This window comes from Malaclemys terrapin, chromosome 13, assembly GCF_027887155.1.
Source record: "Malaclemys terrapin pileata isolate rMalTer1 chromosome 13, rMalTer1.hap1, whole genome shotgun sequence".
Classification (NCBI taxonomy): domain Eukaryota; kingdom Metazoa; phylum Chordata; order Testudines; family Emydidae; genus Malaclemys; species Malaclemys terrapin.
In genome coordinates, this window is record NC_071517.1 from 31,232,098 (window position 1) to 31,245,587 (window position 13,490).

The 13,490-nt window shown below is 44.5% G+C and overlaps 1 protein-coding gene across 1 annotated transcript in view; it reads left to right on the forward strand.

Moving 5' to 3' along the window:
* The first annotated feature begins 3,265 nt into the window (after nt 1-3,265).
* LOC128848359 (zinc finger protein 420-like) overlaps nt 3,266-13,490 on the forward strand; it is a 38,031-nt gene continuing 27,806 nt past the window's right edge. The window contains exons 1-2 of the mRNA XM_054048339.1: nt 3,266-3,374; nt 11,018-11,106. Coding sequence (XP_053904314.1) covers nt 3,317-3,374; nt 11,018-11,106 — 147 coding nt within the window. The 5' untranslated portion in view covers nt 3,266-3,316. The remainder of the gene's footprint in view (nt 3,375-11,017; nt 11,107-13,490) is intronic.

Below are 13,490 nucleotides of genomic sequence, written 5' to 3' on the forward strand. Positions count from 1 at the left end.
CAGCAAGCAGCAATAACAATGGGAATATTGGTTTTGCTGAGGTCTGAGTGAGTCAGTAAAGTGCGCCAGCGACCCTTTAAATGTCCAAATGCACATTCTACCACCATTCTGCACTTGCTCATCCTATAGTTGAACAGCTCCTGACTACTGTCCAGGCTGCCTGTGTATGGCTTCATGAGCCATGGCATTAAGGGGTAGGCTGGGTCCCCAAGGATAATTATAGGCATGTCAACATCCCCAACAGTTATTTTCTGGTCTGGGAAGTAAATCCCTTGCTGCAGCCATTTAACCAGACTAGTGTTCCTGAAGACGCGAGCGTCATGAACCCTTCACGGCCATCCCACGTTGATGTTGGTGAAACATCCCTTGTGATCCACCAGTGCTTGCAGCACCACTGAAAAGTACCCCTTGCGGTTTATGTACTGGCTGCCCTGGTGGTTCAGTGCCAAGATAGGGATATGGGTTCCATCTATCGCCCCACCACAGTTAGGGAATCCCATTGCAGCAAAGCCATCCACTATAACCTGCACATTTCCCAGAGTCACTACCTTTGGTAGCAGCAGCTCAGTGATTGCTTTGGCTACTTGCATCACAGCAGCCCCCACAGTAGATTTGCCCACTCCAAATTGATTCCCGACTGACCGGTAGCTGTCTGGTGTTGCAAGCTTCCACAGGGCTATCACCACTCGCTTCTCAACTGTGAGGGCTGCTCTCATCTTGGTATTCTGGTGCTTCAGGGCAGAGGAAAGCAAGTCACAAAGTTCCATGAATGTGCCCTTATGCATGCGAAAGTTTCGCAGCCACTGGGAATCATCCCACACCTGCAATACTATGTGGTCCCACCAGTCTGTGTTTGTTTCCCGGGCCCAGAATCGGCATTCCACGGCATGAACCTGCCCCATTAACACCATGATCTCCAAAGCGCCGGGGCCGGCGTTTTGAGAGAATTTTGTGTCCATGTCCTCATCACTCTCGTAGCCGCGCTGCTGTCGCCACCGCCTCCTTGCCTGGTTTTTCAGGTTCTGGTTCAGCATAAACTGCACGATAATGCGTGAGGTGTTTACAATGTTCATGACTGCTGCCTTGAGCTGAGTGGGCTCCATGCTTGCCATGGTATGGCATCTGCACAGGTAACCCAGGAAAAAAGGTGCGAAACGGTTGTCTGACATTGCTTTCACGGAGGGAGGAAGGGAAGGAGGGAAGGAGAGAGGGGCCTGATGACATGTACCCAGAACCACCCGCGACAATGTTTTTTGCCCCATCAGGCATTGGGATCTCAACCCAGAATTCCAATGGGCGCGGGAGACTGCGGGAACTATGGGATAGCTATGGGATAGCTACCCACAGTGCAACAATCCGGAAGTCGACGCTAGCCTCGGTACTATGGACGCACACCGCTGAATTAATGTGCTTAGTGTGGCCGCATGCACTCGACTTTATACAATCTGTTTCCAAAAATTGAATTCTATAAAATCAGAGTAATCCTATAGTATTTAAATTATATATAGGCTTGGCAGAATTAGATTCTTTTTTTTAAATTTCAACTGATGATAATATAGATTTTTTTAAACATATTTTTAGATTTTTATAGATTTAAATTTTCACAGTTCAGAATTATGGGGCGGTCAGACAATAATTATTAAATGACAGTAGATATTGTGATTACAAAGTTAAATCTTTACTAACCATTAAAATACATCACATGTTGAAATATACAAAGTAAATATCCTTAAATCACACTCTATAAGTTATCAAGAAGCATTTTTCTTACTTTGCCTACCTGTACATTTAAATAATTATTGATAGAAATATTTGAATTGGTTTGTGTGTGTGCTGTGAAATTATTTACCAACATTTATCAATAAAAATCGAATCCATCCAAGCCTATCACATTCTCTTAGTTTCAGTCCCACTTTTTTCCCTGTACAGATGTTTACATGCCTGTCACAGCATCACTGCAAACTTTCAGTTTCTTTGTGCTGCCATATTGATAATCATTGTGACCTCTATCAACAGACAGGCTGAACTAGAGCAATTCAAGATTTACATTTCTTATGGCTTTCCACTGGTATACCAAACATACATCCAGAAACACAGGCCTACTAACTAGTTTATTCTGATGAGTAGACAAGTTAAATACTTTACTGGAGCTGCAACAACATAGTCACACCACAGCAAAGTGGACAGTGTGGAAAAATTAAGTTGAGTCATTATGGTGAATGAGTTTTCACGCAATGATTTAAAATGATAGCAACTTATCCACCTTTAGCCAAAATTGCATAGCCTTACAGATAAAAATTTTAACTATTTCCTATGTGTTTGACCATTTAAATACCAAGGATGTCACATGGGCTTACATCATGGGTTAAATCAATGGTGCCACGGCTACAACCCATGTGACATCCTCAGGGCCACAGAGGTAGCATATATATTGCATGGATCCAGCCCACATAACACACAGAGAGCTGCATATGTGGCCCACAATGGAAAATAGGTTGGGAACCACAGTGGATTATATTAGGCTGCTTGCAGAAGTGGGGAAGGTTCTGCAGGCTCACCCTTCCCCCCCATGCTGCTACTTCTAGGGGAAAGGAGAAATTCTCAGAACATTGCAGGGGTGGGGGGTCAGAACCGTGCAGAGAAAGGTGAGAGGTGGCAAATTCTGAGAGACTTTCCTCTTCTGGCAGAATTTGCTACCTTGATGCTTGTTTCTCTCCTTTTTTTAATGGAGATGCAAAAAAAGGCATCGTCTGTGTCCGTTTCTGATATGTAGCAAAGTGTGCCGAGGAAGCAGTTTCTGACACTAGATTCGGGCAGCAAAGGCATTCATCCCAGCAGTCCGGGGAAGGGGGGTGAGGGCCCCCAGGACAGCTGAGCGCATCCTGCAGGCTCCTGGCTGGGTCACGGCTCCTCTGCAAACACAAAGGCCAGCACTTGGCCAGATCCGTGGGTGTGTGCGGGAGGAGAGGAGAAATCAGCTAGAGCTGTGGGGCCGCTCACAGGGTGTTTGTGACACTCGGTGAATTAAGCTCTGGCTGGGAAAACCCGCCCCAGACAAGAGCCCCTGATCCCAGACAGGGAGGGGAGGGGGACAGACCCACTGGGCGAGGAGAGTAGGGCTGGGGAGTGGGGGAAGAAGGAGGGGAGGGCCCTGTGTGTGGCGGGGGGAGGGGGGAGGTCAGCATGCCTGGGTTCTTCCCAGCTCTGGAAAAGATAACTCCAGTCCCTGCCTGGGACGTGCTGCAGCCCGGGTTGGTATCTGAGGGCACAGGAAGACGACAGAGCAGCAATCAAAGGCCCTGTAGCTTGTTGCAAGATGTTTCTGCTGCTCTTGCTGCGCCTGCCGACACCAGCCCCTGCAGGGGAGATGCCAGGTGACTGGGAGAGAACTGGGGGAAGTGGCGGGGACTGGGCAGGAAAATGACTCTCTGCACAAGACAACCCTGCCAGGGATGCTGGGAGTCACGATCTGTGCTGTGGGGGTGCTGAGAACTATTGAACCAAACTGTAAACGCTGCATGTGATGGACACCACTTCAAGACGGGGGTGCTCCCGCCCCCCCCCCCTCCTCCGAATCCTGTTTGTTAATGCAGCCGGCCTGGGATCTCACCTGCCTTAACAATGAAGTCACTGCGCTCCTCTGCCTGGGGTCTGCTCCAGGAGCAAAACCAGGGGAGGAAAGGGGAGCACAGTGGTTCAGAGGGGCTGCATTGGGGTCATGAATGGGCTCCACTGGGGAATTCTCTTTTGTGTCTCTGTGTGGCAGGCAGAGATGTCAGGAAGGAAAGGGGTGAAAAATCAGACAGGGATGGATAGAAAAAAGAAGGGAGGGAATGGGGGGTGGACAACAAGAAATGTGTCAGATTTTAACCATCTTTGCACATTTAGGGAAGTAACAGGGAGAGAAGAGTGGGTGGCACAGAGAAGAGAGGAGAGGGATTATTCATAGTTTTAAAACTCTCTCCACATTATCAAGCCCCTGAGAAATAACCATGGGGTTCATTCCGATTCCGCAGAAGCCAGTAAACCTCCCCAGTGTTAAAGTGCTGAGCGGGATATGTTTTCTCCATCCGACACATCATGTGTAACCTGGCTTGGACTGAGGGTTCCTTCCTGCAAATCATGTGACATTTTCTAAAATGATGCATATGGTTTTCTTGGAAGGATCAGGTCTTGCCAGGGCCAGGCAATGGTTTTGCTAATTGGAGGAAACTGGCTATTCCTTTCCGATGGCCAAAGGCAGAGTGAGGGGATTCTAAATAGCCAACTCTTCAGGGAATATATTGTGTTTCAAAAAAAGCCTGTAATTTCCAATAATAAATCTCTGTTTGACACTCCCAGGACTTCACCACAGCTCTACAAATAAGGATGCTTTGCCAGGGAGAAAAGGGCTGCCAAAGTTCATTCCCAAAGGGCTACATTTCAGTCCCCAGTGTTAGCATATTATGTTCCCATCAGCATGTTGTTCATTACTATAATAAACTAGTGGCAAAAAGGTGTGATTAGAACATTGTGGGAAAGAGATCTTTAGCCAGATCCTGCTGCCTTCAGCCTAATCCTTATAGCTACTCAATTGCAACTTAGATGAGCTGGTGAGAAGATGCACCCAGGTTTTTAAGAATGACTTTATAAAACAAAACAAAAAATTGGTTTTCTCTTCCTTGTGTACATTAAAAAAGACCTGGATGGGATTTTCTTCTTCTTTTCTTAGTATTACAAAAGAGTCTTAAGCCTAAAAGACTCTGTGGAGGATTGGAGCATTAGTAAGTTTATAACATTCAAGATTTTTTTATTTTTTATGGCAAATTACACCTGATTCTTTCCCAGGATTTTTGGCTGAGCTTGTGAGGGCCTGCATTCAGCTCGATATCATTTTCCAGTCTGTCTGTAACACGTTAACTTTTAAATGCCGCATCTGATTGATTCCAGGATTTCAGAGAATGTTCTAGGACTCAAAGGACAGAACCCTATTGATTTGGGTGAAATCTGGAAAACCAAAAGAGTGAAACTGGGGACACAAGGAGTTCCTGGCATGTCCCCATTCTCCTCTCTGTGACACACAGAACCCCTGGCATTGGGGTTCTAGGGAGTCTTTGAAATTGAAGGGGATGGGAGTGTAGACCGCAGGGTACTTGTGGGGGAGAATGGATAAGAGCAAGGAAACGCTGGTGTGCAATGAACTTGGTCTAAAGAAGCACCAAAGTGTGTAACCCTCTGGTAGATAAATGGTCAGTTGCAGGTGAGGAGGGAGTCTTTATTTAAAAATGAAAACAGAAAAATAATTCTGTTTGTTTATTTTCCTCCAGAGACATATAATGGCGGCTAAGTGGGGGCCTGTTGGATGATTCCCAAGTGTAGTGGGAGCTTTCGGACAAACAGATTTTTTCCTCAAAGTGGTTGGGCCTAAATGTTACAGAAATAAACTAATGCAAAACTGTCCCAATAAAAATCACTTCCCTTTTCAATCAAGTCACGTGGGGTCTGATTTTTCAGAGGTGCTGAGCCTCCACAGCTCACATTGACTTCAGCTGGAGTGGTGGGTGCTGCGCAGCACCTCTGAAAATACAGCCCCAAGATACTGCAATGATGGGTGCTAAAAAAATTAATTCAGTTTAAAAAAGGGGACACATGCTATCTTGCTTCTGTAGTAGGAACTGATTGCACATATCTAGAGCTCCCTGCATACCTCAATTCCCCTCCCCTGTCCCCCTCTATTTCAAGGACTCCCTGCAACATTTTAAACTCTATTTGGGCAAAGGGCAGAGCTGAGTTGGGACTGTTGCTTTAGTGGAAGGCATCAATGGCTGCCATCAACCAGATCTATAGACAATTACAGTCTTGGTTAAAGGTGATGTGTGTGCTAACCAGATGCCATGGGCTCCAATTATGTATCTCCTCTTTCCCCCTTCCTATTTTCTGATCTTCCTATCCACTGATGGCTAGAATATTTCCTGCCATTTTGGAATTGAGCAGCTGCAGTGTTCAAAAGCTATTAGTACATCCAAACAGAGAGATACCATCATGTTGAGTGTGGGCCTGGCTTTGCTTGGCCAATTATCCTTCTCAGATTTTGCTCTATTTTCTCACTAATAATTTTCAATTCTCAATATAAAATCTCAGATGGGAGAGGAGGTTCTACCCTTTTTAGCTATAGTCACGTACCCTTGTTTCAACAGGAAACTGTTTTCCCATTTATGTACATTAAAATTGACATATATGCTGTCTTGCCCATATTTAATGAACATAAAAGCCAGGAGCTTCCCCCTATTCATAGTCTGCCTTTTATCTTCAAGGCACTCAGTCTAGAACCAGGAATCCTAAAGATTGCCTGACACTCTGGGATAATGACCAGCTCGGCTCCTCAGGCAAAAGGAGTCTGTCTGTGGCAGAGGAAAAGCTCTTCTGTGCAGGAGACCGCTTTCTCCGGCCATGGGACAAACGCCCACAGGAGCTCAAAACCACCACAAACATCCCCCATCTGCATTCCCAGTGCCAGTTGGCTTCTTAGACCTGCTTTCAGTAACCAGCCCACAAACTGCAGCTGGCATCTGAGGCCTGGATCCACAAAAGGGCTTAGATAACAACACTGTGATCCACAAAGCCTGTGTTAGTCCCCTAGGCTCCCTATCCAATGAATGGGGAGCAATAGGTGCTTCGAATGGGCTCCACAAAAGCCAGACTGGAGCCACCTAAGTTAGCCCATGGGAGAAGCTGATGAGAGGGATGTGTCCTAAACACCACACCTCACTTGGCATTCTGGGGGGAGGGATAGCTCAGTGGTTTGAGTATTGGCCTCCTAAACCCAGGGTTGTGAGTTCAATCCTTGAGGGGGCCACTTAGGGATCTGGGACAAAATTAGTACTTGGTCCTGCTAGTGAAGGCAGGGGGCTGGACTCAATGACCTTTCAAGATCCCTTCCAGTTCTAGGAGAGAGGATATCTCCATTAATTTTAAATTTAGCACCTAAGTCCCAGCTGCATGGAGGCACCAACCTGCTTGTGATCCACAAACTGGGGAGAAATCAGGGCTTCTCCATTTGCAGAGACCAGATCTGGTAGTGTGCACAGAGGCAAACAAACACCTCCCAGAACAGCCAGGAGAGGAGGATTGTGCCTCTCTTAGGCCTGGTCTACACTGGGGGGATCGACCTAAGATACACAACTTCAGCTACGAGAATAACATAGCTGAAGTCGACGTATCTTAGGTCAACTTACCTTGTGTCCACACGGTGTGGGGTCAACTGCCGCCGCTCCCTTGTCAACTCCGCTTCCTCCTTTCACCGCGGTGGAGTACAGGAGTCGACGGCAGAGCGATCAGAGATCGATTTATCACGTCTACACTAGACACGATAAATCGATCCCCAATAGATCTATCACTACCTGCCGATCCACGGGTAGTGTAGACGTACCCTAATAATCTTTATCCCTCTGGTTAGGGTACTTGGGAGTCCCAGGTTTGAGTCTACTACCCCTACGGAGAGTGCTGTAATGACTGGGCTAGGGGACATTCTGATGTGGGCCCTCCCTCCAGCTCTCCTAATGAAGTTGTTCCACTTTAATTAAATAATTAATATTAATTGGCCCAGAGAGAGAGAGTGAGAATCAGAAGTTAGCATACTCTCCTAAGACACAGAAGACCCTTGTTCAACCTCCTTCTCATCAGGTAGACAGTAGGCTTGAACTGCTGGTCTCCTACATCCCAGATGAGTACGCTCACCAGTAGGCTAAATATTATAAGTGAGAGTGTCCTCCCTTGTCCCTACCAAGCTCTTTTGTGTAGATATAGGCGACCTCTGCATACAGGACCTGCTTATGACTTAGGCAGCCAAAAGTCTCTTTTCCCCCAATTCATGGATCACTCAGGGTGGGAGATAAGGGTCTAGACACCTAGAGTGAGGCAGCAGTGCGCACGCTCAGAGACAGAAACATACGGTAGGTGCCTAGGGGACTTTTTACTGCAAAATCTTAGGTTGAGAGTGAGTTTAGGCACCTACAGGGTGTGGCAGCAGCTGAGCAGAGGTTTTGTGGATTGCAATGGTACCTAAAATTGAGACTTGGGTGGATCCGGGCCCAAATAAATAAATAAAACATTAAATTTAACCTCCTCCCCCCCACTCACACTCATCTCATTGGGGAGAAAGAGAGAATCACTCCTAACAAATGCAAGTTGTGAGGCTGGGGCCTGGATAGACAGTGCTGGGACCCTGTGGGGATGAGGGCACTGTAAGGACTGAATAGAAGAGGACAGAACATGGGGGAGTGGCACCACCCAGCTGCTTACGGGGCAGTTGGCTGGATCCCGGCTGACTGGGGTTAAACTTCCAACTAATTATATTAAATACAATAGAACTCCTGTTTCATGAAAGGTTTCAGAGTAACAGCCGTGTGTTAAACAGCATCATTAAGGGAAATACAAACAATGCAATACTGTCTGGAGAACGTGTGAGATGTACACATTTTGTAACTACCTTTTTTGTAGCAACCATTGTAAACATTCCAAATAACTCTGGGGCTCACAAGCGGCACCTAAAAGAAGCTGTTGGCTTTAAAATTTGATATTAACCTCTTTTGCTCATCAGCTCTGGTCCCCTTTGCCCCCCCGCCAGGGGGAGGTGGAGCAGTTCTGGTGCTGGGTGTTAAGTTTGAGTAGCCTGGCTATGAAGTAATTTTTATTGAGGAGTTCATAGAAGCGAATGTCTTAATATTACATTGCTTTGTTCTTGTCTTTCTGCAAGGCAATTTCCAAGGCATCAGAATGGGAAGAGATGTCAACGTGTTCTTCATGAATATCACTTTCATTATATAAATTTATTTTCTATCAGAAAAATGATTTCATGTAACTGGACGTTCTTAAGACGGGGGGTTGATAGAATCTAAGTTCTACTGCACGGATATAAAAATCCTCTACAGATTTTTCTCCATTTTCACAAACTTATTGAATATTATTAACACTCCAACTGCCCCTACCCTGCTACCGCCACCTCCCACTGCAATGCCACCTTCTGGTTAACTTCCCCACTCCAAATTGCCTGGGACCTTCCAGCTCCATTCTCCCACCCTTTGCGCCTGCTTCTCCTGCGAAAGCATCATCATCCAGGACTCCTGGCTGTCCATGTGAATGGCAGAAGGGTGCAGAAAGTGAAGAGAACCAGCACTTTCTAATTACTTATTGACTACTCATATAAAATCCCCTCAGATTTTGTCCCTATCTCTCTCACTATCAAATATGGATGAGAAATCTCCACAGATTTCCCTCTTCCCCTCTCTTAATTATTCAGTATGGACACAAACGCTCCTCATTTTGCGCTTTTTAATCTTTAATTATCAAATACTGATATAAAATTGCCTTTAGATTTTGCCATTATCCAGATAATTGTTGATATTGGTAGAAAAAAGCGATTCAGTTTTCCCCTTTTTCTTTCTCTGATTACCAAAAAAAAAAAAAAATGACATGAAATCTCCCAGGTTTTGCCTTTTTTTCCTCTCTCATTATGAAGATTAATGTCAAATCCCCTCCAATTTTGCTATTTCTCCTTTAATTCTCAAATCCTGATATAACCCCCTCACTCAGATTTGGGGGGGGGGGGGTCTTTGCTTTTTTGAAATGCAGCAAGTTCCCCTGATTTTAATTTGAAGGAAAACTGTTGCCCTGAGTCATTCCCCAGGTGGGATGAGGGGTGTCAGTGTGTGGCAAGGGGTTGGAGTTTGGGAGAGCACTGGGATGTGTTTGACTGTGGGAACGTGGTGGCCATTCTCTTTATTGAATATTCATGTAAAATCCCCTCCGATTTTCTCCTTTTCTCTCACACAATTGGAGATTGCTGCTGCTTTTTTTCTCATATTATTGAATATTTAGATTTTAGCCAATTTTCTCCCGAGTGATCAAATATTAACTTATTATCCTCTAAAATTATGCCCCATTTTATAGTTTGCTATTAATAATTAATAATAATGATTTAACATCCCTCTGATTTTGCTTTGTCTCTCTAGTTACCTGATATTAATATTAAATCTCTTCAGATTTTGCACCTTTCTCTCCAATTATTGAATATTGATAAAAATACACTCTGATTTTGACCTATCACCTATTATCAAATAGTGATATAAAATCTCTCAAATTTCCCCACTCTCTCATCTAATTATTGAATATCGTTCTAACACCTCTCATTGCTCTTTAACTGTTAAACGTGAATATCAAATCTCATCAAATTTTGCCATTTTCTCTCTAATGATTGAAGTTGACATAAAATCCGTTCTAATTTTGCTGTTCTTTTTCTCCATTTATGGAACACTAATTTAAACATCTTCTCAGATTGGGTACTTTTCCCAGGCTTTTTTAACTTCAGCACCTTCTCTTCGTTTTTGAGGGAAACTTGCCCTGAGTCAGTAACCCAGATTGGAGAGCCAAACAGGGCAAGTGGGTGGGGAAAGTGTCCTCAACTGAGATTGTCCAGCCCCAGTTTTCTTTCTCCCAGCTCCTGCCAACCCAACTCACCTCCTCCCAACTTTGAGCTGCCAGTCAGTCACCTGCCCCTGCCCCACTGCTGCCCCCTCCAACCATCACCGAACCTTCCGTCTCCACCCTTCTCCCCTCAGCCTCTAGTAAAGTGGTGGGGGCCAGCGCTCCCTGTTGCCCGTGTCAATTGGGAATAAGCACTTGCTGTTTATTTACCAAATATTTATATAAAATCTCAGATTTTGCACTTTTCTCTCAAATTATTGAATATTGATATAAAATCCCCTCAAGGACAATGTCGGGGGGGATCCCTCTTTGATTCTGCTCTTTTCTAGCATTTGCTTCAGAGACTCTATTCCTGGGGAGGGAGGGGGGTTGGTTTAAAAATGTCTTGGTGGGTTTAGTCCTGGTGAGAGGGTCCAGGTGTGTGCAGTACTAAAGTGACCCAGGGTTTTTCCTGAATCACAGTCTAGAGTGTCTGTCTGCAGGGAAAGACCCTGTGTAGACTAGGGGAGTGAAATGGACTAGAGCCCTTCTGAAACCTCCCTTCTCGCCCTGACAGGCTGCAGAATAATGTCCGTGTTTCACTCCAGATCGTCCCATCCTCTTGGGGGACGGGAAAGGGAAATGACTGCAGTAGCAGCGGCTCAGGTAGGGGTTTTTCAGTGCACAGCGGAGGGGGTATGTGCTGGGAAGGAGACCAAGGCAGTAAATACACAAGGGTGAGGAATGTGAAAGGGGCACCCACACCTGCCGCCCCAGGAGAGATCAGAGAATCACAGAAATGTTGGGCTGGAAGGGACTGTGACAAGTCATTTAGTCCAGCCTCCTGCACTGAGGCAGGACCGAGTCAACCTAGACCATCCCTGGCAGGTGTTTGTCCAACCTGTTCTTCAAAACCTCCAGTGATGTGGATTCCCCAACCTTCCTTGGAAGCCTTTTCCAGAGCTTATCTACCCTTATTATTAGAATGTTTTTCCTAATATCTGACCTAAATCTCCCTTGCTGCAGATTAGCCCATTACTTCTTGTCCTACCTTCAGTGGCCATGGAGAACAATTGATCTCCATCCTCTTTATAAACAGTCCTTCACATATCTGAAGACTGTTATCAGGTCCCCCTTTAGTCTTCTTTTCTCTGGACTAAACATACCCAGTTTTTATTAACTTTTCTGTAGAGATCCGGTTTTCTAAAGCTTTCATCATTTTTGTTGCTTTCCTCTGGACTCTCTCCAGTTTGTCCCCGTTTTTCCAAAAGCGCAGCACCCAAAACTGGACATAGCACTCCACCTGAGGGCTCATCAGTACCAAGTAGAGTGGGACAGTTACCTCACCTGTCTTACACAGAACACTCCTGTTAATATACCCCAGAATGATATTAGCCATTTTTGCAACTGCATCACATTGCTGATTCATATTCAGTTTATGATCCTCTGTAACCCCCACATCCTTTTCAGCAGTACAATGCATGCCCAGTTATTCCCCATTTTGTAGCTGTGCATTTGATTTTTCCTTCCTGAGTGTAGTACTTTGCACTTGTCTTTATTGAATCTCATCTTGTTGATTTCAGTCTAATTTGTCAAGGTCATTTTGAATTCTAATCCTGTTTTCCAAAGTGATAACAACTCCTCCCATCTTGGTGTCATCTGCAGATTTTATAAGCATACTATCTACTCTATTATCCTAGTCATTAATGAAAACACTGAATAAGGATGGACCTCTATGGAACCGCAGTAGATACATGTGTCATCCCTCTCCCCCCTCCCAGTTTGACAGTGAGCCATTGAGAACTACTCTTTGAGTATGGTCTTTCACCAATTTTGCACTCACCTTATAGTAATTTCAACTAGACCACATTTCCCTAATCTGCTTATGACAATGTCATGTGGGACTGTGTCAAAAGCCTTATTAAAGTCTAGATATATCATGTTTACAGCTTTCCCCATATCCACTAGGCCAATGTCCCTGTCAAAGAAGAAATTTAGGTTGGTTTGGCATAATTTGTTCTTGAAGAATCCATGTTGGCTTATAACCCTATTATCTTCTTGGTGCTTACAAAATAATTGTTTAATTATTTGTTCCAGTATCTTTCCAGGCATTGAAGTTAGGATGACTGGTCAATAATTTTCCAGGCCCAGCTTTTCCCCCTTTTTAAAGATAGATACAATGGTTACCTTTCTCCAGTCCTCTGGGACCTCATCTGTCCTCCATGAGTGCTTGAAGATAATCACTAATGGTTCAGGAATTGCTTCAGCTAGTTCCTTAAGTACACTACAATTAATTTTATCAGGCCTTACCAATTTGAACACATCTAATTTATCTAAATATTTTTTAACCTGTTCTTCCCCTATTTTGGCTAACATTCCTTCCCCCTTGTTGTTAATATTAATTGTGTTAGTATCTGGTCACAATTAACCTTTTTAGTGAAGACTGAAACAAAATATGCCTTAAATGCATCAGCCTTCTTGGTGTCATCTGTTATTAGCACTCCTTCCCAGCTAAGCAGAGGACCTACACTTTCCTTTATTTTTCTCTTGCTCCTGATGTATTTATAGAACTTTTTCTTATTGTTTTTCATGCCCCTTGCTTAGTGTCATTCATTTTGTGCCTTAGTCTTTCTGATCGTTGTCCCTTCATGGTTGTGCTATTCTTTTGTACTCATCCTTAGCGATTTGTCCATGGTTCCACTTTTTGTCAGATTCCTTTTTGATTTTCAGATCATTAAAGAGTTCCTAGTGGAACTATATTGGCCTCTTACTGTTCTTCCTATCTTTCCTTCACATAGGAATAAGTTTGCTGTTGTACCTTAGATATTGTCTCTTTGCGAGTCTGCCAGCTCTCCTGAACTCTTTTTTCCTTCATATTTTTTTCCAGGGGACCTTATCTACCTGTTCTCTGAGATTGTAAAAGTCAGCTCGTTTGAAGTCCATTGTCCTTAGAATCATGAAATCTACCATTTCATGATCACTTTCCCACAAATTGCCTTCAAAACTTCAGATTTGCAACCAATTTCCCCCTGTTAGTCAAAATTCATAGA